Genomic DNA, 19425 nt, shown 5'->3' with positions numbered 1-19425 from the left:
CTCCAATACATTTATGACAAGAGAGAAAAGTGAGTCTACTTTTTAAAGGGCAATTTGATAAACATTTCTTTTATGTGGCACCATTTTCTTTTTGGTCAGTTCAAAAAAGAATGTCACATTTCCTTATATGGTAAGTATTTAAAGGTACAATTCCTTTTTTACCACTTAATCTTAAAATAATACTCCAATACATTTATGACGAGAGAGAAAAGTGAGTCTACTTTTTAAAGGGAAATTTGGTAAACATTTCAAAGTCTTCATTTATTTTTTAAACTCCGTGCCCGATCAAATATTGCCTCATAAAATGGAACGGAGGGAGTACTTATCAATTTTTAAATTTAAAATCAAAATAAATTTATTGAATCAAATTAATTTGATTTTCAATTTGGATAGTCGTAGCCAGTGGACCACCACGCGGCAGCCTGAAAAAGTGTGCTGAGGGCCCACTCTCCTAGAAGTGCCCCACAAATATAATCTCTCTCTACCATTCTTATTTATTAAGAAAGTCAAATCAAAATTTAATTAATCACTAAAATTATGTTCAATGAGTGAGTATATGTAACTTATTTCAATTGAACAATTGTATGTTTGATAAAATAATTTTATTAGTCATTTTTAATTTAAATAAGTTTTTTAGTTATGCACATCATTAAAATGCCTAAAATTTTATGAATTATTGAGACTAATTCATATATTGAATAAGCTAATTAATATGTACTTGATATTGAAGATATCACTCAATTTTTGTTTTCTTTTTTAAATTGAAGTGAAAGTAAGGAATAAAAACGTTTTTTCATATATTCAGATGTTCGATTAGAATAAATTGAAATTTAAGTGTTTAAATGAAATTGATAGCAAATTTGACGGGATGTCTGTGTGCTAAGCCTTCTGAGGAATTGCATCCAATGGCCTTGTAAATTGGTGATTTTTACACCAGATATTAAATTTTAACTTCCAAATATTTGTACTTAGTCATTAAATTTATTTAGATTTTCAAATACTTTAATTTTCCAAAAAATTACTCAGATAACTTTTCAATCTCGAGACTTTCACTCATAAAACTTCAATTATTTTTTAATTTAAATGTATATTCAAACACAACTTTAAATTCTAAAATCACAATTTCAAAATCTCATTTTTTAAAAAATTCTAAATTTATGGCCAAATGGGGCTTAACCTAGGACCCTTTGCTTGTTTCATGGGCTAATCTCTCAGTTTAAAGTCATTTTTTAAACAAAAAACTTGAAGTTCTACAAATAAGGCACCTAGGTCAAAAAATTTAAAATCACTCACCTTTAAAATTATTTCAATAAATTATGAACCCGTCATTTAGAGTTGTTCAAAATTAAATTGAAACCAATAATTCATACTGAAAAGAGGTTATTGATTTTCCGGTAATGAATTATTGAGTTAGCAATTTCGATAATGATTTTTATTTTTTATATTGGGTTATATTTTTTTAATGATTTGAAATTTTTTCTTGAGGGAGATCTAATAAAAAATTAATAAATTATATTTATATCATTTGACATATAAAGTCCTTCACTTAAGATTTTAGTTTATATTTTTATTTCTAACTGTCTCAAACTCTCAATTATTCCACAAGATGCTAGTGCTTGATTTTGAGCAAAATTGTAATCTATTAACTCATTTGCATGGTTCATTTGATTATCACCTTATTTCACTAAATGATTTTCAATGTATTTTTTTATGTAAAATTTAAATATTTAAACAATAACCAAACTGATAACGATCACTAATAATTGATAAATCAATATCTCAATAGTTCTATAATAATTTAACCTGCTGATAAATTAATAATTAATAAATCAAATCGATAAATTTTAATCGAACCGATGGATACATTGTGTGGTGTTTATTGACTAGTTTTCATTGACGCACCCCTCTTTGGATGGGGACCACTTACCACTCATCCCCTACTTTTTACGTGCGTTACTCTTAAGTCACGTGCATTTTCGAAGTAATCCAAGTGCACGAGGCAAATGACCCCATGAGTCATGACAAGTACTGCTACAAAGGGATTTTATAAAGTCAGGGAAAAAAAAGGAGATTCATGTGTTACACACAATACAAACACGAAAAAATGGTCACACACTTTTATTAGTAATAATAATAAAGACTTTTATTAATAATGCTTATATTAGTTATGTTTAAATTAATTATATATAAATTATTTCTTATGTATTGTTTGGTTTGGTGTATTAAAAATAATATACATTGCATAAAAATATTTACTTACAAAAGATAGTCTTCACAATTAAGGTGAAAAAGATGAAAAAAAGATTTTGAGGGGTAATGGGGTCTTTAACTATGCTAATGCATGTATTAAGCATTACTAGTACTTAAAAATTCATGATAGAACATACTTTAATACACAATAGAGTGTATAACTAATGCTTGTATTTAATTATACATAGCATGAAAAAATGTATCAACAAGACATTACTATTACATAGAGTTAATGCTTGCATTATTTTTGCTAATGGGTCGTTTGGTAGAGTGTATTAGCAAAAATAATGCATACATTAGCTCTGTGTATTAGTAGTTCCTTGTTTGGTACAATTTATTGTGTATTGAGGAGGGTATCATTAATATCATGGATTTCTAGATAAATTTACTAAATTGAGTGACCTATTAAGATATTAACTCTCTTTTCAATCATATTTGTGGAGGATATTTTTATAAATAAATATCTTTATACAATGCATACTATTTTTAATATACCAAACTAAACAATAAATAAGAAATAATCAATGCATAACTAATGCAAATATAACAATATTAGTACTAATACAACCATTACTAGTATACTCAATTTAATATTATTTTTATATAGCGTGTTAGTTTTTAAAACCAATCCAACCTAATCAAAACCGTTTTGCTTTTCACAATCACAAAGAGCAAAAATACATAAAATTCAGAGCCCCAAAGCAAACGAAACAGGAAGTTGACATTCAAATAAATTTGACCAACCCATGTCGTTACAACAAAGCAAGCTCCTCTCTAGAGGAGGAAACCACATTTTATTTCCATTTGTCTTTTTTAAAGGCTAATTTACAAGCAAACTGTTAAAGCTAAGACAAAGCAGCTATGAATTAGGCTAAAACTTAGTGCCTAATCAAGAACCAACTACATACTTATGGGCCTAGAAGACTAGCTAACCCATTCTCTGTCCACTATTGAAAATGTAATCAGGATTTGGTGGAACCAAAACCATTCATAAGCTGATGCACCTTCTTGTTAAAAATTTCCAATGGAAACCCCCTAGTAGTTGTAGTTGTGGCACCAGGAGAACTCGAATTCGAACTCGAACTCGGAGCCATGACTGAAACACCATCACCTAACTTGTTTCCATTCCCAGTACTTTTTGACACACATGAGCTGCTCAGTTTAACCTCACTAGCACCAACAGCATTGACATTGATCAATGGGCTGGCCCGTAAATGAAGCCCAGCAACAGGTGGCAGCATACAGTACCCATTGCCCACTGGCCAAACAGGAACAACACCTTTTGGGGCAATGGGAGCAACAGGTGCAGATTTTGACTCCTTAAGCATGTCATAAAATTCGCTATTGGAAGCCCTTTTCCTCTTCCTCATCAAACTTTCTCCCTCGTTAATTGTCGCTGGTACTTTCAACGTTCCGTTAACTTGTACAGCAATGGCCGGAACCGTACCAGTTCCAGTGGCAGCAATAATCGCTGGCTCAGCATGTTCCAGAATCCATTTTATAGTCTCACCTTCAGACTTATGTCCCAATTCCCGCGTTAATTGGAAGATTCTAGCAGCACAGATCGGCGACAGACGGACTCTCGTACCACGTCCTTCCACTGTCGTGTGTTTGTACTTTGCTGATTTTTTCACCACCTGTTTCTCTGCCTCTTGAGATGAGTCCGCTGCAATGGCGGATTCATGAGAATCGCTAAGTAACGGATCAACACCTAAAACGTTCGTCTTGTTAACGTCGTCATGTTCCTGTTCAATATTTTGTTTGTTCTCAACATTGACCATTTTGCAGAAAAATCCAAACTGCTGAAATCCAAAAACCAAAAATGGTTACAAGCAATTAAAACCTCACAAAATTAAACACGCAAAAGGCGTGAAAAACGAAGACTAACAATTGCAAATGGTGTGCTTGTGAGTGATGCAAAATCAGAAAACAAAATGAAGCGATTGAACAGAATTCAGAAAGAAATTCATTGTTGTTGTCATCATCCTCATCATTTGTTCTAATGGTTGACTGATTGTAATTTTCTACACTAAAAAAGAGTGAAAAAGGAGCATTTCACATGAAAAAACTTCTTGTCATCATCGTCAACGTTTGTTCTAATGGTTAAAGGATAGTTTTGTATAGTGAAAAAGCAGCATTTGACATAAAAAAAAAAAGAACAGGAAAGAAGAAAACTTACAGAGGAGGATAAAAGACCTTGGGGAAAATGGAACCCCACTTTCGTGTTGTGGGTTATATATATACAAGGATAATTTTAGATGGTCATTAAAAAAAAAAAAAAGGTCACGCAATAAATGAGGAGATAATATTAAAGTTATCGTTTAAGGAAGAAAAATGAAGTCGTTTAATATATGAAAACATATTATTAAAGTTTTTTTTTGTTTAGGACAATAGAGTCACTCAATTTAAGAAAATACAGTATTAATGTTTTTTAAAGATAAAAAAATATGAAGATATTTCATTAAAGTATCTTTTATTGTTTTTAAAACAACAAAATCATCCAACTATTGTCTTTTAATTAGAAAATATATGTCACATATTTAACATATCATATATGTTGTTTTTTAATAATAAAATATATTTAACCCACGACACTACTTATTTAATTCACCCAAACAGAAAAGAAAAGTTATTTTAAAAGTTCCCAAGTCTATTTTCCCATGATGTACACATGACATCACTAAGCTTTTTTTAATAATGTCATTGAGTACTTAGAAAAAAAATTTACACATAAATTTAGTTAATTATAAAATAGGATTAAAAACAAGTAAATCAGGTCTAATCTTTTTTTTTTTCTACTAGGAGCTAATAATAAAAGGAAATAAAAACTACATTAAACCTTGAAAGTATTAAATAACTAGTTAATATCACAGATAAGAGAGAGATTATCTCATTAGAACGGGAAATAACTTGTTATTAGTGAGAAATATGAGATGTCGTTTACTTCTATCCAAGAATTATTTTATAAGAAAAGCTATTTTAGATCCTATCAATAACCTATTCTAGATTGTACTTGAGTATTATCACGTACGTGACCACAAATCAATATAAGTTTACTTGAGTATTATTGCGCGCTTGACCGCAAATCGACACAAGTTTTGAGGTCGATTCGTGATAGTTTAGTTAGCATCATACTTTATGTCTTGAATAAAATGGAGAGTCCGATCTTGATGATATTGCGTTAATTACATCAGAATTTATTTTCTAATCATGGTTTGAGGCAGCAAAATTAGTCTTAACAAGGATTGAGTTTATTACTCATACATGGGCACGACGAATCGTTATTCGTTAGTATTCAATGAGAGAAAATATAAGTCAGTTGAAGAGCAAAAAAACATACATTGACATTTAATGAAGTAATGATTCATAAAATCTAATTTTATGCTACAATTAACATATCGTAATTAATTGCATTGCAAATGCTATTATTTAATATCGTTATTTATCATTTATGTAAAATAATGCTATCTTACATTCAATAAGACTTACATGCTATTTTGCATACAATAATACTTGTGTGCACCAAACCAATAAGTTATCATAATGTTTTTTCCCTTATAATTGATTTGTGGTGAGGAGCCAAACATTTCACATATTAAATTTTTGAACCTACAATATATGTTTTAGTTGCTCCACCACAACACACAAAGATGAGTATTCAAAGAAGGTTGGGATATATATAAGGTATGAATCCCCTTACATTATTAAATATCTGGGAGTCATAACTATAGATTTGTTTTCAATAAGATTTGATGATGACATTTTGGTGAATCATTTTTTTCAAACATTAGAAGAAGAAATAAAGCAGTTGGATAAAGAGATAAATTGAGATGTACTATCACTTTCTCATTCTTGTACATCAATGTGATCTTAGAGGTTTTTTACCAAATATTACAAATCAACGATCTCAAATACATTTACTAACTTACCAAAGGTTACTAAATCTCATATTCTAGTTATGAATGCTCATATTCGATTTGATGTTCCGATGGGACAACCTATTATTGTAAATAAGTTCGAGTCATGTGTAAGTATAATAAATCAATAGATTCTAAGGTTTAGAATCTTCGAAAAAGGAAAAGAGCAAATGATCATAATATAAAGGTAAGGACCGATGAAAAGTTCCGAAACATAATAATTGATGAAACCTCTAAAGAGGTGCAAATACCTAATAAGCTAATCACTTACTAAAGAATTAATAAGGTGATTAAAGTCCAAAGTATATGTGCTTTTACAGCAGCCATTTAAGGTGGGATATTAAGAGGCAATTGTTTCTTTTAAGTAATAAATTTTGGACAGGACTAATTTTTGACATTCTAATAACAAAGATATATATAGAATGAAGGCAACTTCATAAAATTTGTGTGAGCCAAGTGTAATTTCTGTTCAAGCAACTAGAAAGAGAAGATATTTGTGATTAGAATATCTTCTTGACATCATTAAATCAGTGTTCACTATTCAATATCCAACAACATATGCCTTCGAATGACAAGCAACCTCTCAAACTTGAAGAATACCCTATTTTATGCAAGTTTTTCAACACCTACTTTTCCGGGGAAATGAGTGGCAGAGCGGCAACCGGAAAAAAAACAAGAAATAGGAATGAAGTAACTCGACCAGAGAGAGATGTCGGTATTCCAAGCGAGCTGGACTAGCTGATTGCAGCTCTCACATTCTTGTACTTCCCCCTCAAAATGAAGAAATATTTGTAAGTAAACAATGATTTATCATTTCCATCATTCTTAAATTCACTTCCATCATTCTTCAAATAATATAATGTTGTTCTCTTTTGCTATAAGGATAGCTTCTCCACAAGTTTTGTGATAGACATGAACTTATAAGTAATGTATCCATCATTTCCTTCAAAATTTAGTTTCTTTTTTCATTCTGCAATTCATTAGATTGAGGTCAATAAGACAGTAGTTTGATCGATAATTTCACTTTCCAAACACATTTCTGCAAAAGGAGATTTATACTCTCTTCCCTATCACTTCTTATCTTTTTTCCCAATTGATTTTCAACTTTAATATTATATTGTCTAGACGTTTCTATACTTCATCCTGACGATTCAACAAATAAACGTTATCGTATCTAGTGCAATTGTCAATAAATTTATGAGATATTTTTTTCCACCACGAGATAGTGTTGACTTCATATCACAAATGGCAGTGTGAATCAACTCAAGGGATTAGAACTCTTTTCAACAAATTTATACGAATGCTTAGCATACTTAAATTCAACACAAACTAAACATTTTTATTTGTTGCACTCAAAGTTAGACAAAACTTTCAAGTTGATCAGTTTTCCTTGCAAAGTTTTGTAATTGACATGTTCCAAGTGTTCATGTCACAAACAGTTTGACTCAAACAAGTAAAAACAAGTAAAATTATTGAGTTTGAAAAGCTCTCCGTGTGGTAGCTTCTTTTTTTTCCAAATATTTTGTTCCTACTTATTGCAATTTTGTCTGATACAAACATTGTTTAGAGTTAGCACCTTGTCAAATGTCCTTTTCAGAAGGATTTTTTCATAACTTTCAATTTGATTATTATAGAACTACCCATGAACATAGTCTCATGGGTCTAATAAAGGCAATATAATTCAAATGCTTCTTTTACAAAACATGACAAATGACTATTCACCAATATTCATATCTATACAAATAGTTATAATTTAATAGACATATATTTTCATGAAAAATCACAACAATTTAAGTGACACTCTTACATAAAAGAACACAATTATTTTGAACAAGTATATATATATATAATTTGATGGTTTCATACCATACCATATATACTAGTAAAAGAGAACTAAACGACCACAATATTAAATATACTCCAAGAATTTTGTGGGTATAACATAATACAAAAGTTTATTGAATTTCATATATTCTGCTCCAAATTTATATTAGACACTAAGTCAAATCTTATCTTTATCATAAGCAAAGAATTCCTACATTTTAAATATGATCTCAAAAATATTTTTCAAATATTTGAAAATAATTGTTCCACATATTTTTCCCATACTATCAAAATGTCATTGGCAATATGAATTCTCTTTTGGAAATATTGTTCTACAAAAGAATTATAGTGATTCAATTCCCTTTGACAATCTTTACACAATGTCAAAGTTCATTCCATAGAAGCACCTATTGCAGACACAAAATCACTAACTTTAAGTCACTGGTCTTTTTTGCTATCACAATCAGACATACCACAAATAAAGACCAATTTTTTTTGTACAATTTGTTTCTATTTAACAATGAAGTTTTATATGTTTTTCAAATCGTCAACCGAATGAACTTTGCATGTGGATGAAGTTTTTATGACTTCAAATCAGTTTCACATTCAAACAGAAGAGAAACTCAAAAGTACAACACTGACTTAGTATGTGAAGTTTTCATATTCTTCAAATCAATTGCACAATCTAAATTATCCAAAGTAGAAAACTACAAAAGTTTTTAGTCTACAAAAATTAGACACAATCAAATTTCACACGGAGTAGAAAACTATAATTTTTTTTAAGTCTCCAAACAGAATAAAACATACTCTTAGATTATCAATAGATATGTTTTTATTTTCAAATAGCCTTCCAACTATACATACTATCTTACCAAACCAAAATATAAATATCTCATTCTACAAACTAATTTTTTTTAAAGACAACACTATTTGCAAAAGAAAATTCATTCAAAAACCATATGGTTTGCAAATCTTTTTCCAAAGACACACATGATAAATATCAAAAGAGTTAACTTTTAGAAACTATTTTCCACCTTAGATATAAATAATAAGAAGGTTACCTGGTGTAATCTTTAACCGGAATACCATCAATTTTTTCGATACATTCTCACTTCAACCCTTCTAAATAAGGCATCAAATTCTGGAGAAGTAGTTCATTAATCTTCTACTTCCATGTACTGTTTTTCTCAATCAGTAGAATACAAGAAATACCAACAATATAATAATTTCCTTAAGATTGTTGTCCATCTTGTATTCCTAAGATACTTAAAACAAAAACTATGAAGAACTTGATAAGAAGCAACAAGGTTTAAAGAATATTTTCAAAACTAAAAAACTAAAACCAATAGAGAAAATAGAACTAGAAAATGATTAGAATCAATATACAAAATATTTTTCTCAAAGATTAAAATCGAGCCCACTGAATGCACAGTATCCCCTTAAGGAAATTATTCCCCTCAAGTACCCAAGGTTAATGGAATATATCCTCACAAGATAGAACGATTTTACTCACCAGTGTATCGGTACCTATAACCACGATGTCAGTGAACCACTCAACGACACTAAAGTACACTTAGAATACTAGATTTAGTAGTAATAGTAGAAGTCCAAAAATTCGTTCTTTTAAAATGAGAGAAAATTCTTCTATTTATAGATAACAAAAAGTAGTGCGAGAAGAAGCTTATTATGCTTTACCAAAAAGATCACAACCTTTTGAAAAAATCACAATCCAACCTAATCAAAACCATTTTGCTTTTTACAATCACAAAGAGCTAAAATGCATAAAATTCAGAGCCCCAAAACAAACAAACAGGAAGTTGACATTCAAATTAACTTGACCAACTCTAGGGCAGGAAACCACATCCTAACCCCATTTATTTGATTATTTTTTAAAGGCTAAACTACAAGCAAACTGTTACAGCTAAGACAAAGCAGCTATGAATTAGGCAAACACTTAGTGCCTAATCAAGAACATCAAAGAGTTTCTTTTGAAAACCTCCTAGTAGTTGTAGTTGTGGCAAGAGGAGAAGTCGAACTCGAACTCGGAGCCATGACTGAAACACCATCACCTAACTTGTTTCCATTCCCAGCACTTTTTGACACACATGAGCTGCTCAATTTAAGCTCACCAGCACCAACAGCATTGACATTGATCAATGGGTTGGCCCATAAATGAGGCCCAACAACAGGTGGCAGCATATAGTACCCATTGCCCACTGGCGAAACAGGAACAACACCTTTTGGGGCAATGGGAGCAACAGGTGCAAATTTTGACTTCTCATGCACGTCATAAAACTCGCTATTAAAAGCCCTTTTCCTCTTCCTCACGAAGCTTTCTCCCTCGTTAGTTGTCGCTGGTATTTTAAACATTCCGTTAACTTGTATAGCATTGGTCGGAATCGTACCAGTTCCAGTGGCAGCAATGATCGCTGGCTCAGCATGTTCCAGAATCCATTTTAGAGTCTCAGCTTCAGACTTATGTCCCAATTCCTGCCTTAATTGGAAGATTCTAGCAGCACAGATCGGTGATAGACGGACTCTCGTACCACGCCCATCCACTTTCGTGTGCTTGTACTTTGCTCGTTTTTTCACCACCTGAGATAAGTCCGCTGCAATGGCGGATTCATGAGAATCGCCAAGTAACGGATCAGCACCTAAAACCTTCGTCCCGTCAACTTTTTGTTTGTTCTGATCAACATTGACCATTTTGCAGAAAAATCCAAACTATCTGAAATCCAAAGAAACAAAAATGGTTACAATCTCACAAAATTAAACACGCAAAAGGCGTGAAAAACGAAGATAAACATTTGCAAATGGTGTGATGCAAAATCAGAAAAAAAGTGAAACGATTGATTAGAATTCAGAAAGAAATTCATTGTTGTTATCATCATCGTCATCGTTTGTTCTAATGGTTGTACAGTGAAAAAGGAGCATGTCACATGAAAAAAATTCTTGTCACCGTTTGTTCTAATGGTTGAAGGATAGTTTGGTATAGTGAAAAAGAGTGAATTTGACATGAAAAAAAAAAAAAGAACAGTAAAGAAGAAAACTTACAGAGGAGGATAAAAGACCTTGGGGGAAATGGATCCCCACTTTGATGTTGTGGGTTGTATATATACGAGGATAATGAGGAAGGGCCCTCTTGCCAAAGCCTTATAAAAGACTATTATTATAGTTGTCTTTTAAGGAAAGAAAATGAAGTCATTTAATTTATGAAAGCATATTATTAAAGTTTTTCCTGTTTAGGACAATAGTCACTCAATTTATGAAAATATATTATAATTTTTTTTCAAAGTTAATAATATCAGTCAACTTACCAAGATATTTCATAAAGTATCTTTTATTGATTTTAAAAAAACAAAATCATCCAACTATCGTCTTTTAATTAGAAAATATGTCACATATATATGTTGTTTGTTAATAATAAAATGTATTTAACCCGTGACACTACTTATCTAATTCACCCAAATAGAGAAGAAAAGTTATTTTAAAAGTTCTCAAGTCTATTTTCCTATGATGTACACATGAAATCACTGAACTTTTTTTTTTTTAATGTCATTGATGTACGTCAATTTTTTTTTTACAAATATAAATTTAGTTAATTATAAAATAGGATTAAAAACAAGTAAATTAGGGCTAATCCATTTTTTTTAACTAAGAGCTAATAATAAAAGGAAATAGAAACTACATTAAACCTTGAAAGTAAAATAACTAGTTAATATCAAAGATAAGAGAGGGATTATCTCATTAGAACGGGAAATAACTTGTTATTAGTGAAAAAGATGATATGTCATTTACTTATATCCAAGAATTTATTTATAAGAAAAGCTATTCTAGATCCTATCAATAACCTATCCTAGATTATACTTGAGTATTATTGCGCGCGTGGCCACTAATCAATACAAGTTTACTTGAGTATTATTGCGCGCGTGACCGCAAATCAACACAAGTTTTGAGATTGATTCGTGATAGTTTAGTTAACATCGTATGTTGTGCCTAGGATAAAATGGAGAGTCCGATCTTGATGATATTGCCTTATTTACACCAAAATTTCTTTTCTAATCACGATTTGAGGCAACAAAATTAGTCTTAACTAGGATTGAGTTTATTACTCATACATTGGCACGACGAATCGTTAGTGTTCGATGAGACAAAATATAAGTCAGATGAAGAGCAAAAAAACATACATTGACATTTAATGAAGTAATGATTCATAAAATCTAATTTTATGATACAATTAACATATCGTAATTGCATTGCTATTTTGTATACAATAATACTTGTGTGCATCAAACCAACAAGTTATCATAAAGTTTTTTTTCCTTATAATTGATTTGTGGCGAGGAGCCAAACATTTCACATATTAAATTTTTTGAACCTATAGTATATAATTTGCTCCACCACAACACACAACGATGAGTATTCAAAGAAGGTTGAGATATATATAAGGTATGAATCTCCTTTCATTATTAAATATCTTGGAGTTATAATTATAGCTTTTTTATATAGAAGAGCCACGAGAAGGACGATCAATAGCAGTTTAGTAATTTTAACATCATTCAAGGGAAAAGTAATAATTGTATAATGAATGGTCAAAATAAAAATCTAGAAAAATCTATACATTCTATACTTTTGTTTAATTAATGGTCAAAATAACAATCTAGAATGGCCCATAAGGATATTTTTATAATTGTGTTAAAATGAGGAGTTTCTATTGGTTAACTTTGACAAACAACAATTAATGCTAAGCTTTGTTTTAACATATTTTAGAAAGAAAGTTTTGAACTAATTTAAAATATAATGTGTTTGAATAGTTAATATTTTGTTCCTAAAAATACTTTTAAGGATTATTTGCGTAAACATATTTTTAATATTCTGTTACATAATATGACCACAACTAAAGTTCATATCTTGATTATTAAAAGAATATAACAAATTTCGTGATTAAAAGAAAAAATAATGTTTGACTATCAAGAAATTAATAACTTCATAATATATTCATCGAAAGATTAAAAAATATTAATTTCTCATTTCTATGTAGGACATTTTCTTAATATCAAATATGATTAATTATTTAATAGAAAAAAATTGAAAAAAATTCTTATTCAAATTCTAAGGAATACTAAAATACAAACTAAAGAAAAATGAGCAATTAAAAAATAAAGAAGAACAACAAAAGAAAATGTCAATAGAAAAAGACTTTGTTGAAAAATATAAAGGAAGAAAAAAACTACAAAATAAATAAATTAGGGAAAAACAACCTGAAAAGAAAAATTAAGTGTATTGGTTTTGTGGGGTGTAAGATTCAAAGTTTTCTTTTACGGCATGATATTTAGAATTTAGTATCAAAAACTTTTATTAATGTAATTTAATATTTAACATTAAGTTAATTGTTATTATACATAGAAATAAAGTTGCTTTTATGATTGTTTTTATTGTTGTGGAGTTAGAAAACAGTTTTTTAATAAATACTTTCAATATTAAAATCAAAATGAGTATAAGTATTTTTATTTATCAAAGATATTAATAAAATGTATTATAAAATTCATCGACAAAGCACACTACAAACACATTATACGTAAGCTGAAGAAATAGAGATTTGAAAGGCTTTGAATCGATCTTTACGAATTGATTGATCAATGATTATTATTTTATCAGGTACAAAACTTATGGTGCAAATATTACAAAAAAAAGATAACAACATTGTGGAAAATAGATACCACTTACAAAAATATTTGAAGATCAATGAACCTTTTCAAAGATATCAACGTTTTATATATTCCTGGAACACGATATTTGTACTTGGCCTTATGTTATTCCCTTCAATAATAGCTTCTAAACACATGTAATACATGTGGGCTCGTTCTTTTTATATCATTCCAATCTTATTATCTATTATAAATTTAAAATGCTTAATCATTATCAACTTCATTCATATTTGTCCGTCCTATTTGTTATTCAATCTTCACTATATTTTGTATCTGCCCTATATTCAGTCCTCACATTTAAAATCAAGTTAGCATTTTCAATACAATTTTCAAGATGTATTTAATTATAGAAGTCATATTTTTGGTAATTTTAGAACTTAAAAGTTTAATTTTTTTTAAACAGTAAAATATAATTTTTATTATTCCAATCATTTTTAAATACTTATTAAAATTTTCTTTTTAAAATTCAAACGATGCAAATTTTGAGAAAATTACCAACAATTCTCAACACTACTATCCTTTTGTCTCAAATAACTAAATAAGAAGGGGAAATAATTTCTTTTTAAGCAAATTATCTCTTTTTTGAAATATTAATAAATTTCATAAACATACTATACTGACAAATTTAAGTTTCACAAGCTTTATATCCAACCAAATATAATAATATAAATTTTCTTATTTGAGCATAATTTTTATTTCTAAATTATTTTATATGTAACTATATAGTTCATGAAAAAAGTTTATTAAAAAATTTAGCAATTGGACCTAGACCGAAAACTTACGAACATAGCTTACGATTTGAAATTATATGTAATATCTTTCACTTGAGACATAAATGACACAATTTTTTTAAAAATATGAATCATCTCACCGTGATATAAAAAAAAGTAAAAAAATTATTCCAAAACAAATATTTTCATCTTTAAGATATATAAATGTAATTTTACCCAATTTTTTGTTATTTTGTTACAAACAAAAAAATTGAACGGTTAGTGGTTTTGCGAGTTAGATACAGTATTTTAATATTATTTAATAAAATCACTTTATGACTTGACTTTATATATTAATAGCACAATTAACTTGTCAGTAAATTTCATTTTGATATTCAAACTACGACTTATTCTGATGGAGCAACTAGACACATGATATAGTATTCCTATCAAACATTTTTTTATTTAAATTTTGAAAAAAACTTTGTGCGTGTGGTTACAAACTTCTATTAGATAATTATGTCAATCACATAAAACATGTCATTTCATTTAATTATCTACATCCACCCAATTGAAACATGCTTTAGGTTTACCACTTTTGAATATGAGTCAGATGCATATAATTAAAGGAGATGACATATTTTATATCCAACATATGTTTGTTATTTAATTCAACGTTTGTGTATGACATAATGCTAAAATGAAAATTAGATTATGTAAGTTTTTTAAGTTAGTTGTGATAACTTATATTAAAAGTTACAAGTTATTTTTTCAATTTAATAGAAATAAAAATAATACTTTTGAGTGTAATGCCCATTATTACCCTTTATTGTGTATACATGAAAACATTGAAAATTAATTTATTGTTTAAGAATATACTTGTTTACATACAAATACAATTTAAGACTGTAATGCTGAGTCCGTTAATGAGCCTTTTCATATCTAGTGTTTCTCCAATAAGATTTGATGATTGACATTTTGGTGAATCATTTTTTTCAACATTAGAGGAAGGAAAAAAGCAATCGGATAAAGAGATAAATTATCACTCTCTCATCCTTGTACGTCAATGTGATCTAGAGGTTCACAAGATAATTAATTTACAAAATATTACAAATCAACGACCTCAAATACATCTACTAACTTACCAAAGGTTACTAAATTTCATATTCCAATTGTGAATGCTCATATTCGATTTGATGTATTCGATAGGACAATCTATTATTGTCAAGTCATGTCTAAAGCGTAATAAATCAATTGATTCCAAAGATTAAAATCTTCGAAAAAGAAAAAGAGTAAATGATCATAATATAAAGATAAGGATCAATGAGAAGTCCCGAAACATTATAATTGATGAAACTTCTAAAGAGGTACAAATACCTGATAAGGTAATCACTTCCTAAAAAGAATTAATAAGGTGATTAAACTCCAAATTCTATGTGCTTTTAGAGCAGCCATTTAAGGCGGGATATTAAGAGGCAATTGTTTCTTTAAAGTAATTTTGGAGAGGACCAACTTTTGACATTCTAATAACAAAGATATAGAATGAAGGCAAAAGGAAAGCAAATGTAATAGATCTTTCATAAAATTTGTGTGAGCTTGAGTGTAATTTCTGTTCAAGTAACTAGAAAGAGAAGATAGATATTTGAGATTAGAATTTCTTCTTGGCACCATTAAATCAGTGTTCACAATTCAGTAGCTTCAACATCCAACAACATATGCCTTTGAATGACAAGCCACCTCTCAAACTTGAAGAATACACTATTTTATGCAAGTTTTTCAACACTTACTTTGCCGTCTTAAGAATTGTCATTCACTATTGTCCTGTAATTCAATTGCATATCATACATTTTTCGTTAATCTTGTCCGGGGAAATGAGTGGCAGAGAGATATGTCGGTCTTACAAGCTAGCTGAAATATTTACTCAGATAAGCTTGCTGGACTAACTGATTGCAGCTCTCACATCCTTGTACTTTCCCCTGAAAATGAAGAAATATCTGCAAGCATCAGTGAAACTTTCTTGAATTGGAATTGCTATCTTGAAAACGAACATATTGGTAAAGCCCCGTGCTTCATGAAGTGCAGTGCAGGTGGTCTCTTGCAAGCAAATATAGTGATAAAAGCCTGTAGAGACATCCATCACGAGGGAAAAAAAATCACAATGTGGAAGTACTACTAGTTCTGTTTTGTTGCCATCACTATCGTTGGTGCCTCTGATTTTTAAACAGACGAAAGCACAAGATTGACAAAGGTACTTTCTCATCCACCCAAACCCCTGTAACATGAATCTTCGATGCACCATTCAAGAGCAAAAAAGCCTGGAGAACAAATAACCATGACAACCCTGGATAGTATCAAGCAAAGGATTAGTCTGACATGCTTCCTCTACAGGACGGTTCATCCATTTCTTTGATAATTCTTCTGCATTTGCAGCAAGCTGATGCTGCAAGACAGCTGCACCTAGCGGTCCAACCAAATTGAGCCTTGTTGCAGCAGATACAACATCTCTCATCGTTATAAACAAGTAAGTCTTTTGAGAAGTTTCAGCATTCAATCCAAGAAGCCCACAGACAAGTCCAAAAATAGGAGCATGGTGGAAACGGACAGCTCCGCTAGCCAAAGACATTTCTCGCATAGTTTTAAAATAAGGAACTTCCTGGAACACAGCAGCAGCCACTCTCAAAAGTGCCGATCCTTGTGAAATAGATGCTTTCCTACTAACTTCATTTGTCAGTGTTGCATCCAATATTTTATCAAGTTTATACCATGTTTCAACATTAGGAGATGTATTCAAAGTATAGACAAAAGGAAGCAATAGGCTTCCTGTATTCTCTAGTATATGGATCACAAATGTTCGAAGATCTTCAGGCCCAGAGACTAACCGGGCTTGAATAGCAGCCTCAACGCCAAAGGAATGAGCAAAGCCACCAGTAGGAAGAACAGAATCAAGCAACTGCCATTGGCTCCACTCAAGCAATTCATTCGGTGTGAATTGGAGACTACCCTCAATCTTCTCTTCCACATCCTCCATCATTTAAGGCCTGAACAAGTCATAAACAGGACAGAGTAAACCAAACAGGACGAAACAACAATACCGTAGTTCTTAAAGAATTTTATCTCTGGGAACAATATAAAATAGTTGGATCAGATTCTAGCTGACAACCTTATGTCTTAGCAAGTGAAAGAGATAATATATATCCTGGCAGATTTAATTCATCCACAATCTTAGAATCTATGACCAACTAATGGTTTTCGTTTTACCCACTGGCTTAAAAAGGCAAATACTAGATATAAACTTGATAGCCTAGCCTAGCCTAGCTTCTCTCTCTCTCTATATATGTAATCATCACAAGAACAAATCCAGTTTGTTAGGCATCAAACCTATTCTAAGCTGTCTTTTTTGTTTATGATATCTATTCTTAGAACTATCACTACTAGAAACAAATATTTTTTCCACTGCAAATCAATGAGAAATTTGTGTTATAGATTGTGTTTTCCCACTCATTTCCCACCAAACAACTCAATCGGAAATACAAGGTGGGAAACAATTCTCTCTGTTAAAAACTTCCTAAAAATTGATGATTGCAATAGACAATAAATTCATATTTATAAATGAAGTTTCAATTATGATATACTCTAGCATTGAATAGTCTAAATATCACAAATTCAAATTTCTACTATTAAATTTGGCGAATCCTGAGATTCAAAGGAAGTAGAGAGAGAAAAAAGAAAAGATACTTACAAATCGAAAATGGATAAAAAGAGAAGATCCCAAATGCAGAATCCATAAGTCTACCCCAAATGGGGAAAGCGGAAATAATAGGGCCAATTTGGAGAAAAATTCCAAAATAGTCCCTTAACTTTCAATTTACATACAAAATCATCCCTACTTTTTGGTATACAGTAGTAGTGGTCCTTATTGTTTCACAAATTGATCATTTTTATCCCTTTTAAACGACTGTCTTAAACTGAACACCCACTCTGCCAATTCTCGAACCTTTTTGTCACTTGTTGTAAAATTTCACGTCACATTAACATGTTCGTAATCTCTGAATTCCTTCTTTTTCTGCCTGCAGTATTTTCAATTAAATATACGTCGTCTAGGTAAAATAGATGTAAGTCGTAAATCAATTTTGTAGAGATAATTTAATAATTTTTTTATCGAGTCATAAGCTATATCAAACTTAATAAGAATTAGACTTTTAGCATGTCTTAAATAAGAAAAGCGATAATGATTATAACTGGCAAACAACTACTTAAGCGGGAAGAATTGGCCTATAAAAGTTCTATGTATGAAGTGAAGAAATAGGATTCTTCGTCGTGATTTGAAATTGTATATACTTAACTTAAAACACGTTAGGATCTTCAATATGGCAATTTTACAAGAAGATGTTATAAAAAAAAATACATCTTAAGCGGATCATAGAGGAGCGAAAGCGTAAGTTAAAACACTAATTTCTAACTTTTGATCTACTTTTACATTATCACAATTGTTAGAATATGCACAACGGAAGCATTATTCAAGATCACGAACAAACATAATAACATAATAATGTAAACTGAATAACTTGTGAACTCTAACCTTTTGAAGCTTTCACACAACTCGTTCAGGAACTGGGACTCTAGGATTGCAGCCTTCAACTAATTCCTGACCAACTCTCTCAATCAAGTTTTGTGTGGGCAAATATTTTTTTAGAAAAATGATGATTTTTCCTTGAGAACCACCACCCCTATTTATACTTTTCATCAGAGGGGAATGTTTGAAAGATGAAATGTCTCTAGTCATAATTAATAGTCATTAACAGTCATTAAATACCATTAAGTGTATTTAGGCACGTATTCAACAACCATGATCAATAGCTATCAACAACTATTAAATATCATCAAGTGTATTTAGACACTGTTAAGGTTACCCAACATCTATTAAACACCATCAATAGCCAATAATAACCATTAAACACTATTAAGGGTATTCAATAGTTATTAAACACCATTAATAATCATTAACAACAATATTTG

At 30.3% G+C, this 19425-nt stretch overlaps 3 protein-coding genes across 4 annotated transcripts; all 3 read right to left on the bottom strand.

Moving 5' to 3' along the window:
• Positions 1–3212: 3212 nt before the first annotated feature.
• Positions 3213–4031, bottom strand: LOC125858766 (transcription factor TCP9-like). The gene has a single exon (XM_049538573.1). It carries the CDS (start codon positions 4029–4031, stop codon positions 3213–3215), a length of 819 nt encoding a protein of 272 aa, XP_049394530.1.
• A 5934-nt stretch (positions 4032–9965) lies between these two features.
• Positions 9966–10697, bottom strand: LOC125858765 (transcription factor TCP9-like). Its single transcript, XM_049538572.1, has one exon. It carries the CDS (start codon positions 10695–10697, stop codon positions 9966–9968), a length of 732 nt encoding a protein of 243 aa, XP_049394529.1.
• Positions 10698–16045: 5348 nt separating this feature from the next.
• Positions 16046–18248, bottom strand: LOC125861023 (urease accessory protein F). 2 transcript variants are annotated; one of them, XM_049541110.1, is made up of 2 exons: positions 18149–18248; positions 16046–17447 (listed from the first exon to the last, which is right to left on the bottom strand). In XM_049541110.1, exon 2 carries the CDS (start codon positions 17438–17440, stop codon positions 16709–16711), a length of 732 nt encoding a protein of 243 aa, XP_049397067.1. In that variant the 5' UTR covers positions 17441–17447; positions 18149–18248; the 3' UTR covers positions 16046–16708. The 2 variants fall into 2 exon arrangements, with proteins under 2 accessions (XP_049397067.1, XP_049397066.1); XM_049541109.1 differs by having other exon boundaries at positions 18145–18163.
• Positions 18249–19425: the final 1177 nt, after the last annotated feature.

This window comes from Solanum stenotomum, chromosome 3 (genome assembly GCF_019186545.1).
Source record: "Solanum stenotomum isolate F172 chromosome 3, ASM1918654v1, whole genome shotgun sequence".
NCBI classification, from domain to species: Eukaryota; Viridiplantae; Streptophyta; class Magnoliopsida; order Solanales; family Solanaceae; genus Solanum; species Solanum stenotomum.
This window is presented reverse-complemented; position numbering and strand designations above follow the sequence as displayed.